This window comes from Carya illinoinensis, chromosome 14 (assembly GCF_018687715.1).
Source record: "Carya illinoinensis cultivar Pawnee chromosome 14, C.illinoinensisPawnee_v1, whole genome shotgun sequence".
NCBI classification, from domain to species: Eukaryota; Viridiplantae; Streptophyta; class Magnoliopsida; order Fagales; family Juglandaceae; genus Carya; species Carya illinoinensis.
Window position 1 is genome coordinate 28,082,358 of NC_056765.1, and position 27,904 is coordinate 28,110,261.

The 27,904-nt window shown below is 36.4% G+C and overlaps 2 protein-coding genes and 1 pseudogene across 2 annotated transcripts; 1 reads left to right on the top strand and 2 right to left on the bottom strand.

Moving 5' to 3' along the window:
• The first annotated feature begins 2,220 nt into the window (after positions 1 to 2,220).
• Positions 2,221 to 5,234, top strand: LOC122293208 (G2/mitotic-specific cyclin S13-7-like). The gene is made up of 8 exons (XM_043101713.1): positions 2,221 to 2,512; positions 3,171 to 3,277; positions 3,374 to 3,628; positions 3,720 to 3,845; positions 3,938 to 4,186; positions 4,305 to 4,466; positions 4,579 to 4,760; positions 4,874 to 5,234. The coding sequence occupies exons 1-8, from the start codon at positions 2,473 to 2,475 to the stop codon at positions 5,019 to 5,021; spliced, it is 1,269 nt and encodes a 422-aa protein (XP_042957647.1). The 5' UTR covers positions 2,221 to 2,472; the 3' UTR covers positions 5,022 to 5,234.
• A 1,020-nt stretch (positions 5,235 to 6,254) lies between these two features.
• Positions 6,255 to 9,673, bottom strand: LOC122294796 (tubulin beta-4 chain). Its single transcript, XM_043103773.1, has 4 exons — positions 9,515 to 9,673; positions 8,569 to 8,969; positions 8,064 to 8,333; positions 6,255 to 7,140 (listed from the first exon to the last, which is right to left on the bottom strand). The coding sequence occupies exons 2-4, from the start codon at positions 8,960 to 8,962 to the stop codon at positions 6,464 to 6,466; spliced, it is 1,341 nt and encodes a 446-aa protein (XP_042959707.1). The 5' UTR covers positions 8,963 to 8,969; positions 9,515 to 9,673; the 3' UTR covers positions 6,255 to 6,463.
• Positions 9,674 to 16,656: 6,983 nt separating this feature from the next.
• On the bottom strand, positions 16,657 to 18,382 carry LOC122293767 (annotated as a pseudogene).
• Positions 18,383 to 27,904: the final 9,522 nt, after the last annotated feature.

The following is a 27,904-nucleotide window of genomic DNA, read 5'->3' on the forward strand; positions in this document are numbered from 1 at the left end:
GTTAACGTGGAGATACATCCTGCATATTACTAATAAGAGCATGTTTCCCATTAAAAAAATAATAATAATAACAAATAAGAGCATATTTGAACATTATGAGAATTTTCATAATTTTCGAAATTTTTCATAATTTCAATCTCAAACGTTATTTAAATATAAAATACTTTTTAATTTGAAATTTTTAAAATTTCCATCTAATTAATACTTAATCATTATTCAAACACAAAAATCAATACAATTTTTACAAACTTCAAAACAAAAGTAATATTAAAATATTACATTCAAATAATTTTTTTACTTTATAATATTTTTATTTAATTTTTTCCTTCACAATTTTCAAAATCTAATAAAATATTTTTATTAAAACTATTTTATTACTATTCACAAAATTCTGAGATACTCCAAACTTCCAAACATGTCCTTAATTTGCAATAGAAGTTTGAAAAATCTTCGCAAATCAAATTCTGTCACGTCAAAAGTGTGAAAGTTGTATTCTCCACACCGGCTTGTGAGTAGAAGTATTTTTGTAGAAATTTCGTTTTGTTAATTTTTATTGTTGGGTGGAGGTTTTAGATCTTTAGTACGTGTTTTTCTCTATATGAGCAGTATTTCTCTTTATAATATATACATTCGGTGATTTTGTGTCATACCCTTCGCGCTTTTAAGATAGTAAAAAGAGATTTGCATGAATATTGTATTTTTTACAATATATATTTTCTTTTGAGCAGTTTTATATCTACAAAATAATCATACAAAAATAATCTTATAAATTGATGTGGTTTCATCTGATCTATTAGATCTATTTTACAATAAAAGTAACTTTACAATCTCACGAACACCATTAAGCCGCCACGTCAGTTTGTAAAATTATTTTTGTATAATCCATTTATAGCTAGATTATTTCCCTTTTCTTTTAGTTAACAACATCAAAGAGTCACCGAAAAACTGGTGTATATATAAGTTGCCGACTTGTAGTTCAACCGATGGTTGGAATTTTGTGAAAATAAAAGGCTTTATAGAGTAATAAACTAAAACCTTTGAAGATATAACCTTCAAGTAGTGAAAAGAGATAGAAACGTCAAAAAGAAATTCCAGTGCATTATAAAAAAAAAAAATGTATAAAAAAGAGACAAATGATATTTGCAGTTTTTGGACGTGCATGTTCTGCACGCTCCCTTTAAAAAAAGTATTTAAATTTGAAACTCACATGAAAAAATAATTTTTTTAATGGTGGACTAAACTTTTTTTTAAAGGCAATATGCCAAACTTTTATACCTTAAAACTATATCTAACATTACTCAAAAAATAAATAGGAGTTCCAAACCCATATAGAGGCTAGTCAGTTATTAGACTACTTCAATGCTATTTACAAATATTTCACTACTTTTTATAAATTATTAATTACTATTTTGCTATTATTTATAAACTATCTCATTACTATTTATTTATAAATGATCTGATTTGAAATACCCTTAACATCAAATGGAACCTTGAAGAAATACAAAAGCTCATTACCAAAACATGTCAACGGGAAAATATAAAAAAGAAAAAAAAGGTACATGTAAAAAGAAGGAAGAAATTTATTAATCATCCTCTTATCATCCCATGATGGCCATTGGATGATTGGAGACTATATATTATCCCATGATTTGGCATTAAATGATAAGTTTACAAGTGAAATATAATATAGTCTCTAATTATTTAATACCATATCATGAGATGATGAGAAAATGATAAAAAATTAGACGGTGAGTAGTTTTACTCAAAGAGTTCTGCTATATATAATTATTTTTGCGTACTCATTGTGCACTCTACTGATATGATTGACTAAATCATTTATTTTATATTAAAAAAATGACGTAACCTATCACATTATTAGAATGTATAAAAAATACGTAAAAATGAGAAGATTTATAATTTTTTTGTTACTTTCGAAGGGAAGACCACAGATGTGATTATGGGCCTAAGGCGAAAACCAAAACTGCGGCAGTTTGGGCTTTGGGCTCTTCCGAACGGCTCATAATCGAAGTAGCAAGATACCGGAAAGCCGTACAGTCTAACGGCTAGAAAATCCAAACGCTTTAAAACGCTTCTTACTAAAGAAGGAAGGATAGATAGCCGTTGATTTCATATGCATCCAACGCTCCGATTTCAAGAAAGAATCAGACCGTTGGAGCCATCGTTTCACAAATTTTTTCCTTATAAATATTCCACCAAATTCGAGAACCCTGTACCTGTGAAGAGGAAGATACGCAACGAAGACGAAACCAAGGAGAAGAATTCTTAGGAAGAGAAGAAATCAATAGAATCGGAGAGAGACGGGCAGAGATTTTGGTATTTGGGTTCGACGAGGTGGCGACCACTGACGCTGACGAAGGAGGAGAGACGCGCAACAGTCGCCTCCAAGTGTTTCTTTCGTCGCTTTTGTCGAGCTTTGGAGGAGTTTTTGGCTATAACTCTCAAGAACAAGACATGGCATCGAGAGCTGTTGTTCCTCTTCAAAAGCCCAGAGGTACTCTTGATTCTTTTTGAGTTCTAACTGCTATGTTTCTTTGTTGATCTGATAGGTTTGCGACAAACACTCAGTTTCGCTTTGATTCTTTCTGAGTATGACCGTAATAGTGTTTTTTTTTTTTAATTTTTTTTAATTTTATTTTTAATTTTTTATTTTTATCCTTTACTTCCCATTTTCTCATTTAATTTACCGTGCGAGTGATTGATGATACCCTTTGTTAACAAGAAAGAATTGGAAAAGAAAAAAATGATACCCTTTGGAAACAAGAAAGAATTGAAAAAGAAAAAAAAAAGAGATCATTTGCCTCTATATGCTGGGATCCAAAGTAGTCTCTGTTTTGGGGCCTTTGATTTAAACAACATATCAAGCTTGTCACGATAGCAAAGGGGAATGTGCCCTTGATTATTTCTATTCTTTAATCTCGTTGCTGGAGATTCTGCTGAATCTGCTCTCCGTTTAATTAACATTCGATTTAATTTATTCATAATATGTGATTAGCACCAGAACTGCGTCTGGATTTACTAGTTCAATTTGTTGTTTTAGGAAAATTGACGTTCTTAATTTTGCCCGAAATCCTCTTAGTCTTGCTTTTGTGTTGTAGTTAATTTTTTTATGACTCATTTTTTCTTTATTTTGATTTTTACGGTACTTTCAGGCGAAGTGAAGAAGAATGCACCAGCAGAAGGAAGGACAAGGCGGGTTCTCCAAGATATTGGTAATCTAGTAGTGACTAATGCACAAGCAGCCGCTGAGAAGAACAAGGTGACATCTCAAAATGAGAACTTCTTTGAACTATTTCGTTTTCTGTCAGACTTTCAGTCTCCCCTGTTTAATGGTACTGAGTTTTTCAATTTTCAGAAACCAATCACAGAACGTGTAGATGCCGTTGCTGGCAATGGGGTGGGTGTAGGGAAAGGCCGGGCAGCAACGAAGTTGGTGGTACCTCAAAAGAATGTAATCAAGAAGCCGATCCCCGGGGAAGTGATAGTGATTAGCTCTGATGAAGAAGACGAGGGTAACTGTGCTGGTGGAAGAAAATCCAGAGGAAGAGGTGGTTCCTCAAAGAAGGAGAATGTTCGGACCTTCACTTCAACCCTCACTGCTCGAAGCAAGGTGGGATTTTTTTTTGTGGGTACTTTTCTGGTTCAAGATTATTGATCTTATCCTGTTTCTTTGAGTATACTAACCTTGATTGGAACCCCAGGCCGCTTGTGGACTCACCAATAAGCCCAAGGATCCAGTAGAAAACATAGACGCGAGTGATGTTGACAACGAATTGGCAGTGGTTGAGTATGTGGATGACATGTACAATTTCTACAAGCACGCTGAGGTACTGTTTCATAACTCTCTCTCTCTCTCTCTCTCTCTCTCTCTCTCTCTCTCTCTCTCTCTCTTTTCTGATGTTAGACTTTGCTAGTGCAGGACTCGAGTAAAGTGTATGACTACATGGCCACGCAGCCAGACATAAATGCTAAGATGAGATCAATCCTTGTAGACTGGCTGATTGAAGTTCATCGCAAATTTGAACTCATGCCAGAAACTCTATATCTTACTATAAACATTGTGGATCGATTCCTTTCTGTGAAGTCTGTCTCTAGGAGGGAACTCCAGTTAGTTGGGATCAGCTCAATGCTCATTGCAAGCAAGTACGAAGAGATATGGGCACCAGAGGTAATTAATTGTATACTTTCTTCAATTTACTTGCCCAAAAAAGATATCTTCAAATGCTGTGTGCTACTTATGAAAGGTTTTTATTGTTTGCCTAATTTTTGTGTTCTGAAAATGGCAGGTAAATGACTTTGTTTGCATTTCAGACAATGCCTACATCAGAGAACAGATTTTGGTCAAAGAAAAAACAATCTTGGAAAAGCTGGAATGGTTGCTTACAGTCCCCACTCCCTATGTCTTCCTCGTTCGATATATTAAAGCCTCTATTCCATCGGATAAGGAGGTATACATATACTTTGTTTCGATTTCAAGACTTTTCATATCCAACATTCAAATTAATTAAAATAAATACGAGACAATTTGAACTAATTTGTGTGATTTTTGCGATAATGTAGATGGAGAATACAGTATTTTTCCTAGCTGAACTTGGGCTAATGCACTATCCTGCTGTAACTGCTTACTGCCCTTCAAAGATTGCTGCTTCTGCTGTTTATGCTGCACGATGCACCCTTGGTAGGATCCCTTTCTGGACTAGAACTCTAGAGCAGCACACAGGCTACTCAGAAGATCAGCTAAAGTAAAAGCTCTCTCTTTCTTCCTTGATGCAAGTTCTGCTTGGATACTTGGTCTAATAAAAGAACTAAGTTTTAATATTGACTCTCTCCTTGTTCTAAAATTTGATCTGAACAGGGATTGCGCTGAGCTCTTGGTTAGCTTGCATTCTGCAGCTGCAGAAAGTAAGCTTAAGGCAGTCTATAGGAAGTTCTCATGTTCAGAAAGGGGTGCTGTTGCTCTACAGATCCCAGCCAAAGGCCTTCCAAGCAAGTCGTTGAACTAGTAATGAATTTTTAGATAGTTTGTGGTGGTTTTCAATAGGGAAGAGATCATTTTGCTGTTATGATCTTTATTATATTTTTTCTTCTTCCTTTGGTAGTTGTAGAAACGGGTTGTGTGAAGTGATGGAAGTTCAGGTTTTTTACAGTTATTACTGAAAATTGACTCTGTGGATCATATTCTTTCAATGTTAAAAGAAGATCGATGTTTGTTGTCATCGTATTGGTTTGTCAGGGCACACTCAATAGTCCTCTCTGAGTTGCTGCTGCCTCTGTTTGTTTGTTTAACAACTGCAAAAGTGCTATACAATTTACACAGAAGTTAATTCTACTGAAGCCTTATTTTCATTGACATTTTCGTGCACGCGGAGGAGGTTGAATGCAGCTAACGGGACAAATTCATTTTTGAGTAAAAGAAGAAAGAAAGTGAGAGAGATCTTTTTAACAGAAGAAAATGCCTCCTCTAAAACCAATTTAGAATTGAAAGAGAGAGAAAGAAAGCGAGATCCATATTTCCTCATGAAGAGTAAAAAAGCACCACCCAGAAAACACCACATCTCAAAATATTTTTTCTCCATCTAAACAAAAATTTTGAGAACCCACCACCATTTTCGCAAAATTGCACTTTTTCTCTATTTTCCCAAAAAATGCACATTTCCTCATTTTCTCTCTCTCTTTTTATCTCCTCTTTTCTCTACTCGATTAAAATATTCTTGATTATTTTTAAACAGCTCAGCAGTCTGCAGACAGAGTCGGGAGGGGCGCTAGAAAAGCTCCTACTGAAAATATAATTCTTCTCGTATGGTAATAATATTTCAGTTTGCAACAATAGATAGGGATTCCTACTGTTGTAAACTCAAATCTATTTTCTATTATAGGGAAAGTCAAGTCTTTTTCTCAAATCAAGGGGTCCCCTGTAGCCAAAACCAGAGTGTGAAGTTGTGAGAGTGAACTTAAATCTAAAAATTATTTCAAAATACAAAACTGCAATCCATAATTTAAAAAAAAAAAAAAAAACCCACGATTTTCTTGCTTGCATGGAAAGTTCTCCAGTCTAAAAACGCTTTGCTCATAATCCTTCCGCTGGGGGGGGGGGGGGGGGGGGGGGGGGGTGTGGAGTTTGGGTTTCCATCTCAAAAGCACACACCTCAACGGTTAAAAGGCCTACTACCAAACAAGGACATAATTGGGGGGAGAGAGAGAGAGAGAGGCTCACGAATGGACTAACACAGATCAAGTGAGGCATGAAATAACTTCAAGTATAGAATATATTGCTAAATTCCATAATAAAAACGGATATAGAAGCAATCAAGCAAACCCAGAAATCAAACATGCACAACCTCCCCCCCCGTTAACTAAAATATTGGACCAATAAAACATCTCACGAATAACTGAGTACTGGAATTTTAGCCACACATCTTTAATGCAATAGTTAAAAGCTTTTAAATCACATCTCCTGCACACCTTCCTCCTCGTCCTCATACTCCAGCTCCTCATCAGCCGTGGCATCTTGGTACTGCTGGTATTCAGATACAAGGTCGTTCATGTTGCTTTCGGCCTCTGTAAACTCCATTTCATCCATGCCTTCCCCAGTGTACCAGTGCAAGAAAGCCTTCCTCCTGAACATAGCTGTGAACTGCTCGCTCACCCGCCTAAACATCTCCTGAATAGAGGTGGAGTTGCCAATAAAGGTCGATGCCATAGAGAGGCCTCTTGGTGGAATGTCACAGACACTTGATTTCACATTGTTTGGGATCCACTCAACAAAGTAGGAAGAGTTCTTATTCTGAACATTGATCATTTGTTCATCCACTTCTTTAGTACTCATCTTGCCCCTGAACATGGCTGAAGCTGTGAGGTAGCGACCATGTCGTGGGTCTGCTGCACACATCATGTTCTTCGCATCCCACATTTGCTGGGTGAGTTCTGGGACAGTTAGAGCACGGTACTGCTGAGATCCACGTGAGGTAAGAGGAGCAAATCCAACCATAAAGAAGTGTAGACGGGGGAAGGGAATAAGGTTCACTGCAAGTTTCCGGAGGTCAGAGTTAAGTTGGCCAGGGAACCTTAGGCAGCATGTAACACCACTCATGGTTGCAGAGATCAGATGATTCAGATCACCAACTGCCAGAGGCAAATAAATCAAAATTAATCAGCACGATTATATTATACTCATTGCCCTACATTTGATGAAAAGTTCCACACAAGCACTATGCCAAACAAAAGCAGGAAAGCTCTATGCAATTATCAAGCGGTACCATGCTACCCAAAAACAGTCAGACACTCCCCATAAGGCAATGGAAAATGACATCTTACCAATACAGCTAAGTTTTATTTTCCCCAAGCTACATTGGAAACAAGTAAAAGCACATTGAGAAGTCAGTGTCAAAACATGCTATTGTACCAAGTTAATTAATATAATTACGATTTCAGCATCAAACGAACCTAACACGTGCTACAAGAACAGTTCATCATGATAAATATCAGGCAGGCAACAAATTGGCCCCACAACATACAGATATTGCAACCAACCAAGCAGGTGCAATCAGTGAATTAAAAACAATTCATCAGGATAACAGCTGTCCACCACCCCCCACAAGAATAGACAATACACAGTCCAGACCAAACATAAAGGGAAATACCGAGCACATAGGCTACAAGTGAAAAGGAAATAAGAACTGAAAACATTTTGCAATCAGATCTGAGTTAGTTTTTAGCATAATCAAGATTCTTGAGGCTCTACAAATGATTTTTTAAGTTTTCCCTTCTGACAAAATAAGAGGGTATATTTTTCTTACCATGCAATTAGCATACAAAAACTAGATCACAGGACAAACATACACAATATATTAAAAGCACGTTCAACATGCTACCGCGTAAGCTTGAGATTCGTCAAAATTCAACCAGTTCACATGTGACAAAGTCAAGACCACGACCTTGACGTAAGAAAACTGCATTACCAATTGCTTTAAAACAATTCCACTTGACACTCAATTGAATCAAATTCCTAGCATCTACTATGTTGCAGTGGAGCATAATGAACTTACAGCTTGGAGTGGTTAGCTTCAGAGTCCTGAAACAAATATCGTACAAGGCCTCGTTGTCCAACACCATGCACTCATCTGCATTCTCAACAAGTTGGTGAACAGAAAGAGTGGCATTGTATGGCTCCACAACTGTATCTGAGACCTTTGGTGAAGGGAACACAGAGAAAGTAAGCATCATTCGGTCAGGGTACTCTTCCCTGATCTTCGAAATAAGCAGAGTCCCCATCCCAGAACCGGTTCCTCCACCGAGTGAGTGGCATACTTGAAAACCTGCAGCGCAATTAAGTTCAACATTTGATTTCCACGACACTAGAAGGTAAGGAGAATAAAGACGATACTATATCACTTTTGATCTCCAGAATTAAATTTAAGAACTGAATCGGAAATGATTATCCGACATCCTATAATAATTGTGAGAGTTTTAACTAAAACAAATGTAAATGCCCCAACCATTAGCAGCGAAGAAATAAAAGGTCATAAATCAAACAGGAACAAGAAACTATACCCTGAAGACAATCACAGTTCTCAGCCTCCTTTCGTACAACATCAAGAACGGCATCAATGAGCTCCGCTCCTTCGGTGTAATGCCCCTTCGCCCAGTTGTTCCCGGCACCAGATTGCCCGAAAACAAAGTTATCGGGCCTGAATATCTGGCCATAGGGACTGGTCCTCACGCTATCCATGGTACCGGGCTCCAAATCCATGAGCACCGCACGAGGGACGAACCGTCCACAGGAGGCCTCGTTGTAGTAAACATTGACGCGCTCTAGTTGAAGATCGGAATTCCCGGTGTACCTACCGGTTGGGTCTATGCCATGCTCGTCGCAGACGACTTCCCAGAACTTGGATCCAATCTGATTGCCGCATTGCCCACCCTGAACGTGAAGGATTTCCCTCATATTCTCTCTGGAAACCAAGCACAAACAGCAAAATCAGAGTTATTTAGTGAAGATCTTAATGCTCTGTTTACCTTGCAAAAAACATTAAAATATGTAAAGACTAACACACAGTCGACTTAATCTTCGGATATACTAAAAAAATAGTCTCGAATATAAATCTCTCATGTTTCTGATCTATAAACTAACTTCCGAAAGAAATCACTCTCTCAAATCCATCCATTTCTCGGAAACGAAATAGAATAAATAGAATGAGAAAAAGTCAACAAAAAAAAAGGTTCCCAACAATTTAAAAGTTTTATGCAAAACTAAAAATGTTCAGATAACCGGGGGAAGGGATGATAAAAAGAACTAAAACTTCGAAGATTAATCCCGTATGGTAGGCAAACAAATGGACGGAAGGGAAGAAAATCAACCAACACATAATAAAACGAAGATTGAAAATTCGCTCTGCTTTCGGATTTCATTTTCTTTCCTTTCCATTCCTATCCTTAGTTTTCTGAGCAACCAACCCAACACAAAAAACAGAGGCCAGATCTGTGAAGTAGAACTCACCAACGAGTAATAGAGAGACCAGTTGTATGCAGAACTTCCGGCGATAGAACAGAAGCCTGACTCGATCGAAAGTTGAGAGTGGAGTAATGGGGAGAGTGTGGGGTGAGGAAGACGAGCTTTGGAAATGGTGGTTTATATAATGAAGGGAGAGGACAAAGTTGTGATATCCGACGGGCAACGATATTTCCCTCTCTTTTTTCTGCTAAGCCATTGGATGCGCTTAGATCAACGAGAATGTACGGTGAGGATTTAGTTGGTCTATTCGAGGAAAATGTGTGATTTAAAGTTTTTATTTATTTATTTTTTAAATGTTGCGGCATCATTTTCGGATGGATTGTTTATTATTATCATTATTATTTATTTATTTTTAAAAGTTATAACCATTTTCTTTCAAATTAAAATTTATTTTTTTAGAGTTTTCCTACGTTAATATTTTTTGAGGCATTCTATCTACTGCACACTAACTTTATTTTTTAATTTTAATTTAATTTTATTCTAATTAAATTAATTAATTTTTTATTCATCATGGATACACCCACCACACCTACTAAAATAAAAAAATAAAAAATAAAAATATGGACGTGGTATATCAATAATTAGTAGAATTTTTCATATCTTTTGAATTGTGCTAAATAGGGGTAAAAATTAACCATATCAGTGCGTTTTTGACAAAAATGGCCGCCGAGCAAGAGAAGTAATTTACCAAAATTGGCCAATGGGAAGGAAAAATATTGACCATACCGATTCTGGCGATTCTCAATCAGTTCTTGTTGGCTTGGACGTTTGTAAGAGAGAGAGGAGAAAGAGAGTTGCAGTCTAAGACAATAGAGAGAGAGTGAGAGAAATCTAAGAAGAAGAGGGGAGATGAAGGCGATAGGCTAAAATCAAACGAAGCCGTTTGATTTAATATCAAATGGCATCGTTTGACTTATATACTTTTTTAATACGTTACGTGTAAAACGATGTCAGTAATTTCACTTATACATATATATATATTTTGCATCTGTTACATATAAAATGACGCTGTACACTTACAGCGTTATTTTACCTAAGATAAATATAAAAAATATATATCCAGTCAATCGGTTCGGCAATTTAAAACACATTCAAACATAAATTGAACCAGCCAACGCTTATTTCTTCTATTTTCTAATGCCACTGATTCTTCACCAGTTCCAGCTGATTTCCAACTCCAGTGGCCAGTTTCCATCGATGACGATCACCGATCTGTCCCGTAGGTTCCTTTACACCCCTAGTGCTACGTGCCCGGACAAGACAAGAAGTGCACCAAGTATTTTCGATATTTATTGTATCTAAAATATAAACACTGAAAAAAACATTTTAAATGGAGCTCATCTTTTATATTTTTAAAAATGTTACAACATTATTCTGGTTAAATAGATTTAAATGAGAATTTAGATTTTCATTCCAACCCTTTTTAGAAGTGACATTAGAATGAATTCATTCTTCATCATTTTAAATGAATTCATTCTTTTTTTTTTTTTTTGAAATATAAATGAATTCATTCTTCATAATTGATTCTGTAATCTTCAATTATACTAACTGATATATTACATTTAAAGTGACTTTATATTAAAGTATTTAGACTTATGAAAGCACTGAAAAATATAACAGTAATCAATTTTACTGAGTATGAGAAAATTTAGAACGAGCATCAACAAAGATGATGACGTGCATGTCATCTTTGTCAACTGTGGCGGCATATACAGCCGGCATGACATGAATGGTTATTACTAATTCAAGAAAATCTAAGAAAGATGTATTGATTTGAATGTAAATGTCCAAAACCATATATGAGTGTGCAAAATGAAAAGGACAAAAGGGTCGGCGAGATCAGCTCTTGCAGGAAAGACTCCAAAAGTCATGATGAATATATGGCAACCGAGAGAGACCTCATGACCGGCCAACAACTTTGACAAGCCCTATGCCATCTCTCATACCTAATAGTGTTCTATATCATTATCTGTGACTTCATTTCATCAATGTGTTTGCTTACATTTTGGGTTACTTGTATATGTCATGCACCCCCGGGGGTCAATCCATGCTAGCTGTTCATCTATCTATATCATATAGTCTATGACTTTGGATTGAGGTTTCCTTCAATTCCCTCATTTAATGTTTATTAATAATAATCCTGAAAGCATCTCTTGATCTTTGGGTCAAACTAAAATCATGAACTTTGACCTGTAATTGATGTAGTGAATCCAGTGAAAGAGGTTGTTATCCTCATGACATTTTGAGTAGAGTTTTGCAAAGTATAAACAAAGTCGCGTATTAATCTGCATATCAATACTGATTTCTTTATATTCAAAATTTAAATTAGCACTGTTTTCAATAAAATATATTTTTTTTGACCAATCACATTAGATTGGTGTACATATTAGTGCGCAATTGTGTTTATAACTAAATTTTTCCTTTTGAGTATGTTCTTCATCAGTCAAGTCAGAACATGTCTTAAGAGGGCTCAAGGGAACTAGATATTTTCAAAAGAATGGCCGGATATATAGGAGTTATGTACTCGGGTATCATGCATGAGTAATTATTAGGTAGTAGTTTCCAAGTACAAACATGCAATACTCTCATTTTATCATGGAATGTTATAATTTGATAAGAGTACCTCGTCATTTATACTTATATAATAACTTTCTACTCTGTAATAGAGAAATAATACATTGACTCATTAAGGAATTTCCTCCAATACAATGAGTTTATTCTGTTTGCCAAGAGCATCTTGTCTAAGAACATGAGCAATTTTGTTATTACTCCTTCCAGTGTGATGTACTAACCAGGTATCAAACTTAGCCAGCACTGATCTTGTATCAGCCAGTATCATATACCTATACTAGTTCCAACCTCTTCATAGCTATTGAATCCTTGAACTACTTGCAATGTATGACCTTCTAAGATCTTTTAATGATGGTGACCATTTACCTCAAATCATTTTGCTTGTTATTTTGTGGGAGGCATAAGGCTTTTTGCTGCATATATAGTGTACACGTGAGAGACTCTTCCACAATCTCATTGCAAAATGTTCCTACTACATTTTTTCAACTCGACCTTGTCTGTATAAAGAGCTTTGACCTTAAAATGATTCATTTAAATTCATTTCATCGAGTTGAATTCATGAAGTAATTTGACCATAAGATTATTTCACCGAATCATATTTAAAAGGCTATCTTGTCTTTTTCTTTTAATAATAAAAAAAAAGCGCTACCATAAAACACTAAAAGAACTAGATCAATTTCAATAATAATAATAATAATAAAAACTTAGGGTTCGTTTAGATAGTAAGATGAGATGATATATTTTATATGAAAATTAAAATTTAAATAAAATATTATTTTTTAATATTATTATTATTTTGAGATTTAAAAAAATTGAATTATTTATTATATTTTATGTAATAATTTAAAAAAATTATAATAATAAAATGAGATGAATTGAGATAAAATACTCTTTAAATCTAAACGAGTTCTTAAAATCTAAACCTAATTTTAACACCTAAGCATTTATAATTAACAGTTTAATATATTAATAGTTTTATTGGATTGATTGTTAAAATCTAAACCTAATTTTAACACCTAAGCATTTATAATTAACAGTTTAATATATTAATAGTTTTATTGGATTGGTTGATGTCACATGCTAACAGTTGGCCTGCCTTGCAGTACCCTTTTTCACTCATTGGCTGTTGTACAGAAGCCTGCTGAAAAAGAAAAAGTCATTAACTTCTTTCTCTTTCATGTCAATAATTATTGCTTAGACTTCTTGTTATCCTTAATAAAGTCAATAAGTATCCCCAAAAAAAAAAAGAAATTAGATAAGTCAATACACATTTATAAATTTTGTTAAGTATTTATTATTTTTTAAAATGGTTATAATTTTTAAAAATTATTATCTATACTTATAATTTTACTTGCATAACTGTACATGTTGATGTGTCAATTATTGAAAATTATAAAAATTTTAAAATTCAAACCTTAAAATTCAAATCAAAGAAAAAAGTATTGATAAAATATTACCACCCAATACGAATAATATTGTGCGTAAAATTGTACGCACACTGCTCTTAATTTTTATCATAGGTGGTAGATATTAGCTAAAAAATATGATACATGTTATGGGGAAAAAACTATGAACTAATTTTAATTTAAGGTAATATATGATTAAAAGTTTAAGAGCTGACATACAAAAATGTAACATTTGGGATTTTTCTTTATAAACTATTAAAAATACAAATGAAATTCCTAATTTATTCCAAAATCAACGGTGAATCCTAACAATAGAAATATGTTTAATTTTGGCAAAAAATAGCATTTTGTTTCTATTTTAACTTCTGATTGAATACAATTTTTTTTATAAAAAAGTAGATTTATATAATAAGTAATGATATGTACAATCGTAGAGTATGCAAGTATCATGTAGTTATTTAAAAAAAATAGAGTTTTGTTAATAAAAAATTATTATTTTACGTGTATGTCTTATATTTATTTATTTTTTTAAAATAATTATACAACACTTGCATACTCACCGTTAAAACTATAGTTTCTCTTAACACTTATCACCCAAAAAGTAAAATAAAAGTAGCTTGGCGGTTTATCTTTTTGATGGGATTGTTGAACAACTTCCCTGTCAAAAGTTTAACCTTTGATTGCATGTTAGACCATTTTTCTGAACGGCTTTTTGTGAAAAACTTAGGTGAAAGATTAACATCATAGAAGAGTATTATTTTTGGTAGGGGTAGATTAGGTGCCTTCTACCCATTTTAAGTGTTTTTTTACTAAAAATAATGTTTGAATGTACACATTAATTTCATATTTTCATCTCAACCTACTCATGCAAATAAAATTTAGTAGATTTATTAAATATTGTCACGTCTGCAGAAAAAGATAATGAAGTTATAGTAGTATGTTTCTAACATTTAAAAAATGAATTATAAAATCTTCTCCTTTTAAGAAAATGCAAAAATTCTTATATTAAATATATAAAAATTCTATGTGTAGTAATTTTTAAGTACTCTTTTACGCACTTCAATAATGTGATTGATTGTATCATTTTTTTAAATATAAAATACTTGATTTAATCAATCACAATAATAGAGTGTATAAGAAGCATGCAAAACTGACTATACATAACAGAACTCTTAAATATATATTTCAAAATGGAGATTCTGTCTAAATTTTAAACAAGACTCTCATAAAACGATCGAAACAAATAAAATTTAGACGAGTCCGTGAAAAGATTCGTGTACTTAGGTTCAATATCCCATCCTCCTATATATAATATATCTGGTCCAGAAGTTTACATTTGGATCTAACTCAATATACTTTGTCCCAAGAAAGGATTGGGATAGTTGTTACTCACATGCTAGGAAATGTTGGTCATGGAAAAGTTCTTCAACCATGTGAGTTGCATCTCGTAGATTTTGTTGATCAAAGTCTACCTTTTGTGTAGAGGAAACACGCTAGTTCCTTTTGCATGCTTTTAATATTAGATACAAAATCTAGGATTAAGATCCCTAGCTAAAGTATAGAGTGAGAGAGATACACATATAAAATAAGTCCAACATCATTTATAAGACTTGAAAGTTTAGATGCAAACCCTAGAATATCCAAATCCCGAACCTCTACGATAATTATGGGTTAACAAGGGTCAAGGCTCTATTTTAAATTTGAATTTACCATAATAGTTATAAGCAAAGTACATTCAAACTGATTTGATCAGTATGCTATACACTTGTAGATCAAGAGAAACGATCACGAAGTAATGCTTTGAGACATACAAACGATTACCATTACTAAATTGATTTGTTTCATGCTCTGTTATGGATCTGAAACTTCTAGAGTGTAATAATCATTTTATAAAAAAATAAATATAAAATTACTTCTATGTATGATATCATACATAGCGATACATCAAAGGGTTTACAAAGGACTTGAACGTTTTAGGCTTACACAAACCATTTAACTTCAACAAAATCCCAACTTTTGAATAGTTTGTCCTTGAAAAAGTATTGCAGCAAGATATGGTCCAAAAATCGTTCCCAACACTATTAGCTAGGGGTCAACACCACACGAGAGTACTTGGTTGTATTTGTGCAACAAGATCATGCCTCTTATATATGACCAAGTGGTTTGTCTAGTCTATGGGGCAATTGTCACTACACAACAAATGTCTTTTAGGCCTGACTAGGAGTATATTTCAGTTTTCATCTTCCAAATCTATCTTTCATGGTTTTGCAGCTAGACTTCAAGTATGCTATCTGTAGTGGAGATGATTTTGGAAGGCTTTAATTATTTTGTATGTCATGGAGGCATGGGTGACTCAATACAAATTAAGGCCTATGGCGAAATTTAAATTAATCATTCGTAATTATAATACAATAAGATATAAATTATTATTGTGGAATATTTTCAAAATTTTCAATAAAATGAAATTTTATTTAAAATATTTAATTAAAATTTTTGAATTTATATTTAATACAACAACTTAAAATGAAACATAAATACAAATTTTGTACTTCAATTTAGCAAGATCTTAAAAAATTATTTAAAATATAAATAATTCATTGTATGAAATATTAAATTTAGTGTTATAGGGCCTTGCACACTTGGAAAAATCTAAAATTTATTTGAAATTTTATTTAATGAAATGTTTTTTTTTTCAAAAAAAAAAAAAAAAACAACTCATTTCTAATTTTGGGGCCTTACATAGGGTGGGGGCCTTAGGCAATGGCCTTACCATTGAGCCGGCCCTACGTGGAGGTGGTTAAACACTTCTTGTATGGCCAGCTTCGAATTCAGAAACTACATATTTTATTGATTATGAAGATACTACATAACTATCAATGAGTAAGCTTTTTTCTAATTAAATTAAGCTTAGTTACAACATCTCTCCCATTCATCCGTTTTTCTAGCTGTTCAACAGAACATGCAACTCCAATCTGGAAAATCAAAACCAAGCACTCTTGAGTTATGTTTCTTTCTTGTAATATTGTTGTTATTTTGGGCATTGTTTCTAGATGTCTCCTCTTCCCTTTCCTGAAAAAGACTTGGATCCAAAATCTCTATTACTTCTTGAGGCAAAGCTGTCTTGACAAAGGAATGTAGGTTTAGAGTATCCTAAAAAATTTCATCAGTGGGTCTCTTTCCTATGAACATTTCTAATAGAAGGATCCCATAAATGTACATATCGCCATGTGTTGACACTTCATTTCCCATACCATACTCTACAATTTGAAACATACACTAAATTAGAATGCAACATTAGTTTAAAAAAAAAAAAGAGCATTTATGTCAAGAAAGAAAGAATAGAAAGGTTTTTTCACCAGGAGCCGCATACCCAATAATTCCCCTTAATCCAATAGTGTTGGAGTGAGTGGTAGAAGAGTTATTGTTGCTTCCAGGAGAGAATATTGCAATGCCAAAATCACCCAAGTGTCCAATCATTTCACTTTCGAGAAGAACATTGCTCGACTTTAGGTCAGAATGAATGATTTGTGTTTGGCAATGATAATGTAGATATTCCAATGCACTCGCAACTTCAATGGCGATATCCAACCTTTGAAACAGATCTAAATTATTATGGTCCTGATGCACATCATTTTCTATTGTAGTTGGATGCAACCATTCCTCAAGGCTTCTGTTGACCATGAACTCGTAAACTAGAGCCTTGAAATCATTACCATGGTAATCAACACTTCAATAAATTGTAAGAACCTTTACAAGATTTTGATGTCAGATGTTTCTCAAGGCTTCACACTCAACAAGAAAGCTTCTGAAGGCTCCATGGCATAGAAGGTTGATGACCTTGACAATAATTATAGTTCCACTCTCATAAAAAACTCCTTTGTACATTGATTCAAAACCACCAACACCAAGAAAATTTGATGAAGATAATCCATCAGTTGCTTTTAGGAGACTTTGGTAAGATATATTCAAAAGAAAATTTCTAATATGGATACTTTTCATTTCTTTCTCAACCAAGAAACATTAAAAAAGTACAGCACTGAAGTTACTCCTAGTAGCCCCAAAACTCTAAATATTATAACTTCAAGGTTAAGGTTAATTTTGTATTCCCAGGCTCTTTGAAGTTGCATTTAGGCAAGTGGATCTCAGGGATTCCTCTACATAGTTGGTTGTTCCCTACAGCTGAAGCTAAACTTAAATTCTTCAAAATGCCATCTGTTGGCACCAGCGCCCCAAGATTGTTGTTTGATATATCTAAAAGATGCAATTAGTTCATATCCATAAGAAAGTCAAGGATTTTTCCCGATAAATTATTCCAAGAAATATTTAATTGTTGAAGTCCTCTCAAAGAGCCAAAACTTTGGAGAACAAGTCCTTGGAAAAAGTTCCCACCCATGGATAGAATCTTCAACTTAATGCAACTGCCAAGACTACTTGGAATCTCACCAGATAGCATGTTCTCTACAGTATGTAATTCACCTAAATTCTTAAGATTTCCAACTTCCATGGGAAGAAGACCCGTAAGATGATTTTGGGACAAAGCTAGGTGAATTGATAAAAATAAGAGACCAAAGATCTGTTTGGGTATGCCACCAGTGAGATTGTTACTAGAAAGTTGGAGTGAGATCAAAGATTTGCAATTGCTTAGACTTGATGGGATGCTTCCACGAAGGTTATTTTCCCCTAAAAGAAGTTGAAGTAACAAAGTTAAATTTCCAAGAGAGTGCAGGATGTTGCCTAAGAGATTGTTTCCTGATAGATTCAATATCTTTAACTTATGAAGCCTTCCGATAGCAGCTGGCATGTTACCTGACACTTGGTTCCCGTCCAAGTTGAGTAATTCTAGGTTGACAACATTCAAGATCCCACTTGGAATCATTCCAGCTATTTTATTATGCGATATTATAAACATTCTTAGGGTCAATGACAAGTAACTGATGCATTCGGGTAAGACACCACCAAAATTGTTAGTGTGTATTGTCAAAACCTCTAATGTGGTGGCATAGCGGCATTGGTCAAAGTGAAGATAAAACTCAAGTCATCAGCTTCTAAAACACTTCCCCCCAAGTTGTTTCTAAAAGCAGTAAAGAAATTCAGCTTATGCTGCTTTTCCAAAGAAGGCATATTTCCAATAAATTTGTTTGATGCAATTTGAAGTGCCTCCAAATTTGAGGCATTGGGTATTGAAGAAGGAATGGAGCTAGTAAATTGGTTAGAGGCAATGGAGAAGTCTAGGAGATTAGGGAGAGTAGTAATGCCCAACTCCAATGGAAGACTCCCTCGCAATTGATTAAATTCTACATGAAAAATTCTAATAGAAGAGAGATTGAAGATTAATAGAGGAAGGTATCTAAAAGCTTATTTTCATAAAGTACAATAGCTGTAAGATTTATGAGTTGACCTGGTGCATTCGGAATACTTCCACCCAAATTATTTGAGGATACAAAAAGTTCTTCAAGTGAAAATAGGTTCCCAAGAGATGGAGGAATACTTCCTGTTGGTCTTCTATTGTTTGCATAAAATCCTCGAAGCTTTGATAAGAAGCTAAACTCAGTTGATATAGCTCCAACCATCGAATTGTTGTGTAAAAATAATATCTTTAGTTGATGCAAACGACCTATTTGTGGAGAGATTTCACGTATGAAGCTATTGTTTTGGAGAAGTAGAATCCTTAGAAAGCTCAAATTTCCAATGAAAGGAGATATAAAGCCTGTGAGTTTCCAAGATGCCAAGTACAACTCAATGACCCTCTGGTGTCGATGACCACATCTAACACCATACCATTGGCAAAAGTGGGTGGTTTTATTCCATAAGCTGAAAACCTTGAAAGGATCATTACTTATTTTGGCCTTGGATTCAAGCAAAGTTAGTTTTTCGGCCATGGCATAGGTACTGCAAGAACCAAAGTGTTGAGGGAAAAATGAGCGTGTTGGCATATTCTTGTGAAAATCTGTGTAAAATAGTGTTGTAACAAGTGTTGTTGCGGAAGGCTTGAAGTGTGCTTGAAGTGGGCTCATTATTGGTCAAAAGAAGCAACTTCGCTCGACCCTCGCTCGACAAAGCGCTCGAGCGAACTCAGGCAGATTCAACCGCTCGACCCTCGCTCGACATACAGCTCGAGCGAACTCAGGCAGATTCAACCGCTCGACCCTCGCTCGACACTGAGCTCGAGCGAACCCAGGCAGAGTGTGTCACTCGACACTCGCTCGACACCTAGCTCGAGCGAACTTAGGCAGATTTCGGCGCTCGACCTTCGCTCGACACTTCGCTCGAGCCAATGTTCCAGATCACTTACAATGTAGGGTTTTGAACGCCTCATTTTGATGGGAACTATAAATAGAACAGCTTAGCTTCTGTTCTAGTGTGGAGAATTAGAGCAAAAACCCTAAGGGCCTCCAAGAACTTCTTAGAGCAACCTCTCCCCCATTTGGTTGATTCTCTCTTGGATAAACACGTCTCCACCACAACATACACAAAATCAACTCTTACTTAAGTCCATCGAAGTGGACATTTTTGTTGGCCGGAAGAGTCTGGAGCTGCCGTTGATGCAGAGATCGAGAGGTTCTCGTGGGAAGCTATAGGAAGGTCGGAGTTTAGACACTACATGCGTGTAGAGATCGAGTGGGTCACTCATGGTGTTGCAAGCCAAGTTTAGCTACTACAAAGGTTTTGTGAGTGTTTCTAAATTGGTTGTAACAAACTAAAATTTCTATAGTGGATTTGAGGTGGTGTCTTACACCCGGAGTGGTTTTAGATTTTGAAGATGTTCTTCAAATGAGTTTCCACTCCGTGAACAAAATCATGTGTTGATTATTTGTGTTATTTGATTCATTTATTAACTGCTTGTTTGATTAATTTTCAAAAGGCCATAAAATTAGATTACACCTATTCACCCCCCTCTAGGTGTAGTGTTGTCTAGAACCACTGCTTTTTCAATTGGTATCAGAGCGGGTTCACTCCGCTAGGATTTAGTTCCTGAGTGTGATCCTGCTGTAGTGGTTTAAATGGATAGGTCTCAATCACTCACATCTCCACCATTTTTTTATGGAAGCAACTATGTGTATTGGAAAGTTCGAATGAGAGCTTTCCTTAAGTCTGTGGATGAACGAGTGTGGGCTTCCATAGCAAAGGGTTGGAAACAACCGGTTGTAGTCATTGAAGGAGTCCAAACCCCCAAGAGTGTGGAAAATTACTCTAGGGATGAAGTCAATGAGTGTAGTTGGAATAGCAAAGGTTTGAATGCAATGTTCATGGCTGTGTCCCAGGAGGAGTTCAAGAGAATTTCCATGTGTGAAAATTGCAAAGAGGCATGGGACATTCTTGAGGTTACCCATGAAGGTACCAAGGCTGTAAAGAATTCTAAACTTCAAATGCTGACCACCAACTTTGAAGAACTTAGGATGAAGGATGATGAAACGTTTGATGGCTTCTATAGCAAACTTAATGATATTGTCAATTCTCATTTCAATTTAGGGGATAGAATTCCTGAGGACAGAATTGTGAGAAAAGTCCTTAGATCTCTTCCTGAGAGGTTTCGTCCCAAAGTCACTGCAATAGAAGAAAGCAAAGACTTGGACAACATGAGAATTGAAGAGTTGGTGGGTTCCTTACAAACCTATGAACATACTCTTCCTATGGATAAGAAAAACAAGTCCATAGCCCTCAATGCTATTAGAGAAGAGTCTGGTGAATCTTCTGATGAACTTGCCATGAGTGACAAGGAGATAGCATTTTATGCTAAAAAATTCAGGAAGATGTTTGCCCAGAAAAACCCAAGACAGGAGAAGAGAAGGTTCAAGGGTTTCAATGAAGGTTCTAGTTCAGAAAACAGAGAAGGGAGGTATAAGCGAGAAACTAGAACTGTCAATGACAATATTCAGTGCCATGAATGTCATGGTTTTGGTCACATTCGATTTGAGTGTGTGAATTACAAAAGGGCCAAAGAGAAAGCTAATGTTGCTTCCTTGACTGACAGTAAGTCTGAGTCAAGTGACTCAAAAGAGAGTTCTCCCAGGAAGAAAAATTTCAACTACATGGCTTTCACTTCGTCTGTTGGAGGAAAAAGTCATAGAAGTGAATCTGTGGTTGCAATTGAGAGTGTCTCTGAAAATGAATCCAGGGATGAAGATGACTTGCAAGAAATCTATGAGAAGCTGTATAAGGAATGTGTGAAATTGAGGAAACTCAATAAAGCACATATTGAGGAAATAGATTTATGCAAAAGAGAAAATGAAGGACTTCAGGGCAAACTAAGAGAAGCCATTAGTCTAACAGATGAGTTGCAAAAGAGGAATGTGACTTTGGAAGATAAAGTGACAACTCATGAAAATGAGCTAACTTTGTTAAATACTAAGTTGCAGAAATTCTCCATTGGGACAAACCAGCTTGACAAACTCCTAAGTTTAGGAAAGTCCTCTAGTGATAAAAGTGGTTTAGGCTATTTTGAAGAGAATCCTGATGCTCCTTCAAGCTCAAAAGCCTTCGGTAAAAATGTGAGAACCACAGTGTTTGTTCCTGAAATGACTGAGAAAAGGAAGGCTCATCCATCTGAAAAGGGTAAGAAGCCTGTGCAAGTGCAAAAGTCTGTGCCTCCTCCCAAAAGACAAGGAGCTCGCAACATGAGCCCCGTATGTCATCATTGTGGAAAGCTAGGCCATATTAGACCAAACTGTTTTAAATTAATGAGTCACTTTGTGCATGCTCCTGCATTTGTTAATAGTAGAACTGCTTATCCTTTTGGAAGGGGTAAGAATTACTTGAATGACTCTAAGAATGTCTCAACCTTCTTGAGACAAAGAGATCACAAAGCAAGCCCCGTGTGTCATCATTGTGGTAAGATTGGTCACATCCGACCAAACTGTTTTGAGCTTAAGAGGCACACCAAGAAAATTGAAAAGTCCTCCTCAAGAAAATGGATACCAAGGTGGATCATCCAAAAGGGAAAGACGCGAGCCACACATGGTTTTGGTGCTGTAGACTGACAGGTATGCATTACATGCATTACATACATTTCATGCATTTTTGTTTTATTTTGTTGTTGTTTGTTTTTTTTGTTGTTGTCTAGTTTCTTTGTCGTTGTTTGCTGCTCGTACACGTACTTCATGATTGCGCTATATAATAATGGGGTTGTTAATTCTAAAATCTAAGTGCATGTGTCTTTTGAGATTTGTATCATATACCTATATTTTACAAAGGTTTGGAACATGAGTATCTCGTGTAATCTATGACTGGCATCACACACTTCACTCCAAACTCGGTCAATTGACATTTCACCACTTGTGAGTTTATTGGGGAGGCAATCAAAAGTGGTAGGAAGCTCTATCTTCATACAGAATTGACCACGGGCTAGACGACCTCATCATGATTCACTTGTGCAAAAATATGTATCTCAAAAGGAAAAGAAAAAGTGAAGTTGTAATAAATATATATAAAAAAAAAGGGAAAAGAAAAAGGAGGGTGAAAAACAGAATAAGTTTTTTGTTTTCTTGAACATACTGAGACAAGTATTTAAACAGAAAGATTCAGGTCCTAACAGCATTAGGTTTGACTTTCTATGTCTTGAATGAGCTTCCCAAGCACCTATGGTTTCATGTTCAGCCCAGCCCCACTCACGCCTTACGGTTGAAATTTCTTGATTGAGCAAGGACCGCTTTAAACACGCACGTCTATATTACTTGTGATACTTTGTTTTAAACTGCGTGTTGTATGGGAATATGATGCTTCTCTACATTTGATATGTACTCTTGGTGTGAAAATTGACATTCCCAGTATTTGTCCAAGTCATGTGAGTGTTATGTGCTTCAAAACTGGGCAAAATGTGTTTTTCTGGAGGTCTCGCTCGACCCTCGCTCGACCCCGCTCGAGCGAAAACCGCTCGACAGCCGCTCGAGGGTTTTAAGTTCGCTCGAGCGAACGCCTGTTATAAAACCCAGCGCCGCTCGAGCCGCTCGAGCACAGTGGCCTCTTTTCTCCCTCCCGTGCGATTTTCTTCCTCTTTTTCTCAAACTTCTTCGTTTAATCAAGTGGTTTACTTCCGAAATCATCTCCAAACCAAGGTAAATCCCTTTCTCTTTTGTATTTTCGTGATTTGGTGAATTTGTTTTTGGATTTTTCCGTGTGCTATGCATATAGGTTTCGGTTTGGGTTTGTTGAGATAGTTTGTTGATTGTTTTCCATTCTTTTGGATTATTGAGGCTCATATGGAGTCATCTTTGGGTTTTTGGTTGTATTTAGGAGGTTTTTTGAAACTCCCATGGGGTTTTGGCCGAGTTTCACACTTGGATGCACTCCAAGTGTTCGATAAAATGCCTCAATGAAGTGTCTTTTCTCTTTTTCATCATGCATTGGCATAGCATTGTTCCCATATCTCTTTCATGTCTATCCTAGGTTTGGGACATCGTTTAACTAAGCTTGCATTGGGTTTGAGGGTGTTTAGAAATGGCATTGGCATGCACATGAGTTTGCATTGGCTTGAAAATTGCCTGGAATTGGTTTGCACTTGGATTGGCATTGGCAATGTTGGTCAATGCATGTTGGTCATTCACATGAGTCATGCACATGAATTGGCTTGCAAAATGGTTGGCATTGTTTTGAAAAATGAAGAGTGACATCGGGCATGCACCAAGTCCTCCATTGTCGGTTGGCATTTTGGCATTGTTGTGTTAGCATGCATGCATTCATCACATCTTTGCATTGCCTTAGCCTTGTCTAACGTCTTTGACTCTGTCTACAGCCAAAACCATGTCTCGACGTGTTCGTCCTCGCCAAAACCCCCTGCACCCGTTCAAGCTCAATTCCATAGTGCCCGAGCCCAAGAATTATACTTTCAGAATTTCTCGCATCGTACTCCCATAGTCGAGCGTGAAGTGACATTAGGTGAGCTTACCGAGACTATCATTCCTCGCATTTTTGAGTCTCGTCAGTGGCAGGCATTGACCACTGGTCATTCCACTCCTTCTGTGGAGATGGTTAGGGAGTTTTACTCCAATATTCATGACATATCTGTTGATGACTCGTTTGAAGTCAGTCTCAGGAATGTTGTTTTCCGGGTCACTCCGAGCATGATAGCGACTCTGCTAAATGCCCCTCGTGAGCACTATCCCGAGTTTCCTTACTCTCGGACATCACCTCCCAGTCCACAAGTCATTGCTAGTTGTCTTTGTGGTCGGCCTAGTAGTTGGGAAGGGACAACCCCTATTTCAACTGCTCGTTTTACCCCTGATCATCTCATTCTCAGTAGGATTGTTCTTACGAACTTAGATCCTACAGGCCATAATAGTGATATGGGTCTTGACCGTGCCCTTCTGCTGTATGCCTTGATCAATGGTGTCTCCATTGATCTAGGAAGAATTTTGTGTCGGGTTATCATTGAGGCATATCGGTCCTCCAAAACACGGACTGGTTTGCCTTTACCGTGTCTAATCACCCGATTAGCTCTCTCCCAATCTGTTGCGTTCCATCCTCAGGAGCCTAGAATTGCACTTAAGGCTCCTATTGGTCGTAGGACGGTCCAGCTGAGTCGTGCTCACACAACTCCACACCCTCTCCGTGTTGAGCACCCTCCCGCTCCCTCATCACAGCCTTCGAGCTCCCGACCGTCCAGTTCTCAGCCGTCTACCTCAGCCCCATCCAGCTCTCAGCCATCTTCCTCAGCCCTCGGTTTGTCGGAGCCTAGTCTTCAGCAGGTACTTGAGTATCTAGCTCGCCTTGACGCCCGGTTCGACAGCCTTGAGGTGAAAGTTGATAACCTGCAACAACTTGTGACTCAACGCTTCAACGAAATCGAGAGGCAGCTCAATGAAGATGATGAGTATGCCGATCGTGATGATTGAGACCCTTGGCCTCTTGTGACAAAAAGGGGGAGATATTGTTGAGGGGGAGTAGTACAGTACAGTATTAACTCAGGGGGAGTGTTACTTGTACTAACACTTTTTTGTTTTGGGGGAACAACAGCTTTTGGTTATTTCTGTTGATTTATATTTCTTGTTAGCTGCTGATTGTTTGACTAATATTTCTTGAACTCCTGATTTGTTGCTTAATGAAGTATTTCTTTTCTAATTATGATTTGATTTGAGAATTATGATTTGAGAATTGCAAATACGTTTTTGTGCATATGTGAATGGGTATGTTTAATCGTTTGCTAAGCGTGTGCAGAAATATTTCAACATGTTCAAGAATGTGGATCTAGTTGGATGTGCTAGGATTAGGTCATATGTATAGGTTAGAGGTTTTGTCACAGAAATGCCAAAGGGGGAGATTGTTGAGGGAAAAATGAGCGTGTTGGCATATTCTTGTGAAAATCTGTGTAAAATAGTGTTGTAACAAGTGTTGTTGCGGAAGGCTTGAAGTGGGCTCATTATTGGTCAAAAGAAGCAACTTCGCTCGACCCTCGCTCGACAGAGCTCTCGAGCGAACTCAGGCAGATTCAACCGCTCGACCCTCGCTCGACATACAGCTCGAGCGAACTCAGGCAGATTCAACCGCTCGACCCTCGCTCGCACTGAGCTTGAGCGAACCCAGGCAGAGTGTGTCACTCGACACTCGCTCGACACCTAGCTTGAGCGAACTTAGGCAGATTTCGGCGCTCGACCTTCGCTCGACACTTCGCTCGAGCCAATGTTCCAGATCACTTACAATGTAGGGTTTTGAACGCCTCATTTTGATGGGAACTATAAATAGAACAGCTTAGCTTCTGTTCTAGTGTGGAGAATCAGAGCAAAAACCCTAAGGGCCTCCAAGAACTTCTTAGAGCAACCTCTCCCCCATTTGGTTGATTCTCTCTTGGATAAACACGTCTCCACCACAACATACACAAAATCAACTCTTACTTAAGTCCATCGAAGTGGACATTTTTGTTGGCCGGAAGAGTCCGGAGCTGCCGTTGATGCAGAGATCGAGAGGTTCTCGTGGGAAGCTATAGGAAGGTCGGAGTTCCGACACTACATGCGTGTAGAGATCGAGTGGGTCACTCATGGTGTTGCAAGCCAAGTTTAGCTACTACAAAGGTTTTGTGAGTGTTTCTAAATTGGTTGTAACAAACTAAAATTTCTATAGTGGATTTGAGGTGGTGTCTTACACCCGGAGTGGTTTTAGATTTTGAAGATGTTCTTCAAATGAGTTTCCACTCCGTGAACAAAATCATGTGTTGATTATTTGTGTTATTTGATTCATTTATTAACTGCTTGTTTGATTAATTTTCAAAAGGCCATAAAAATTAGATTACACCTATTCACCCCCCTCTAGGTGTAGTGTTGTGTAGAACCACTACTTTTTCACAAAGCACAAGACAAAAGCGACAACAAGGATGCAAAAAGCAAACCAATAGAACTGCGAAGTACTCAAGGTGGGAATTTGCGCCATAATGTCAGGAAAAATGCAAGGAGATGAAATGAATTAGAAGGCTAAACTAGTTGTTTCGGCAGGCCAAGGGATCATAAACAAATTCCTAGAAGAGAAAATGGACTGAGTATGAAAAGAAAACTAACCAATAATCCACAATCACTACAAGAGAAACAGTTTTTTGCGTCCAAAATATTGCTGTCTTTTGAAAAATCGACGCAAAAAGAAAGCATTTATGTCATTTGTAAAGTGGTTGTGATTATTCGCCGCAACAAGTGTCGAATGGTTATCCGAATGAGTTTTACAGTTTTTGTGACATAATTTAAAGTTTTTGTGTCTAAATTAGAGTGACGTAGAAAAGACAATTTATTGCGTCACAATTTTATTATTTAGCGTCTAAATCCAAGACACAATAAAAGAAAACTTATTGCAGTGCAATTTATGATTTTTGTAGCAAAATTTGAAAAATGCAAAAACATAAAACTTAATTCTGAGTTAGTTTGTCCAAACTATTTCCGTCCTTTTGAAAATTGACACAAAATAAAACATTTGCGTCATGTTTAGAGTCGTCGCTAATTCTTGACGCAATGGCTGCCAACTAATGGCGGCATAATTTTAAGTTTTGTGTTGGAATTAAATCTATGCAAAAAATAGAACTTATTGCATTGCAATTTGAATTTTTTTGAGACAAAATTTTAGAGATGCAAAAGAAGAGAACTTATTGTGATGCAAAATATGGTTTCTGTGGCTAAATTTCAGCAACGCAAATAAATAAAACTTACAACATCCAAATTATTTTCGTCATTCTGAATATCGACACAAAAAGAAATATTTGCGTCGTTTTATAGTAGTCGCTAATTTTGGACGCACCTGGTGCCAAGTAGTTGTGGCATAATTTTAATTTTTTGCGTCTATATTAAAATGATGCAAAAAACTTGGTTTATTGCGATGAATTATTAATGTTTTGTGTCCAAATCGAGGGACACGAAAAGATGGAATCCTTCTTGAGGCGGAATTAATGGTTCTTGTGGCTAACTTAGAGCGACACAAAATAACTATATAT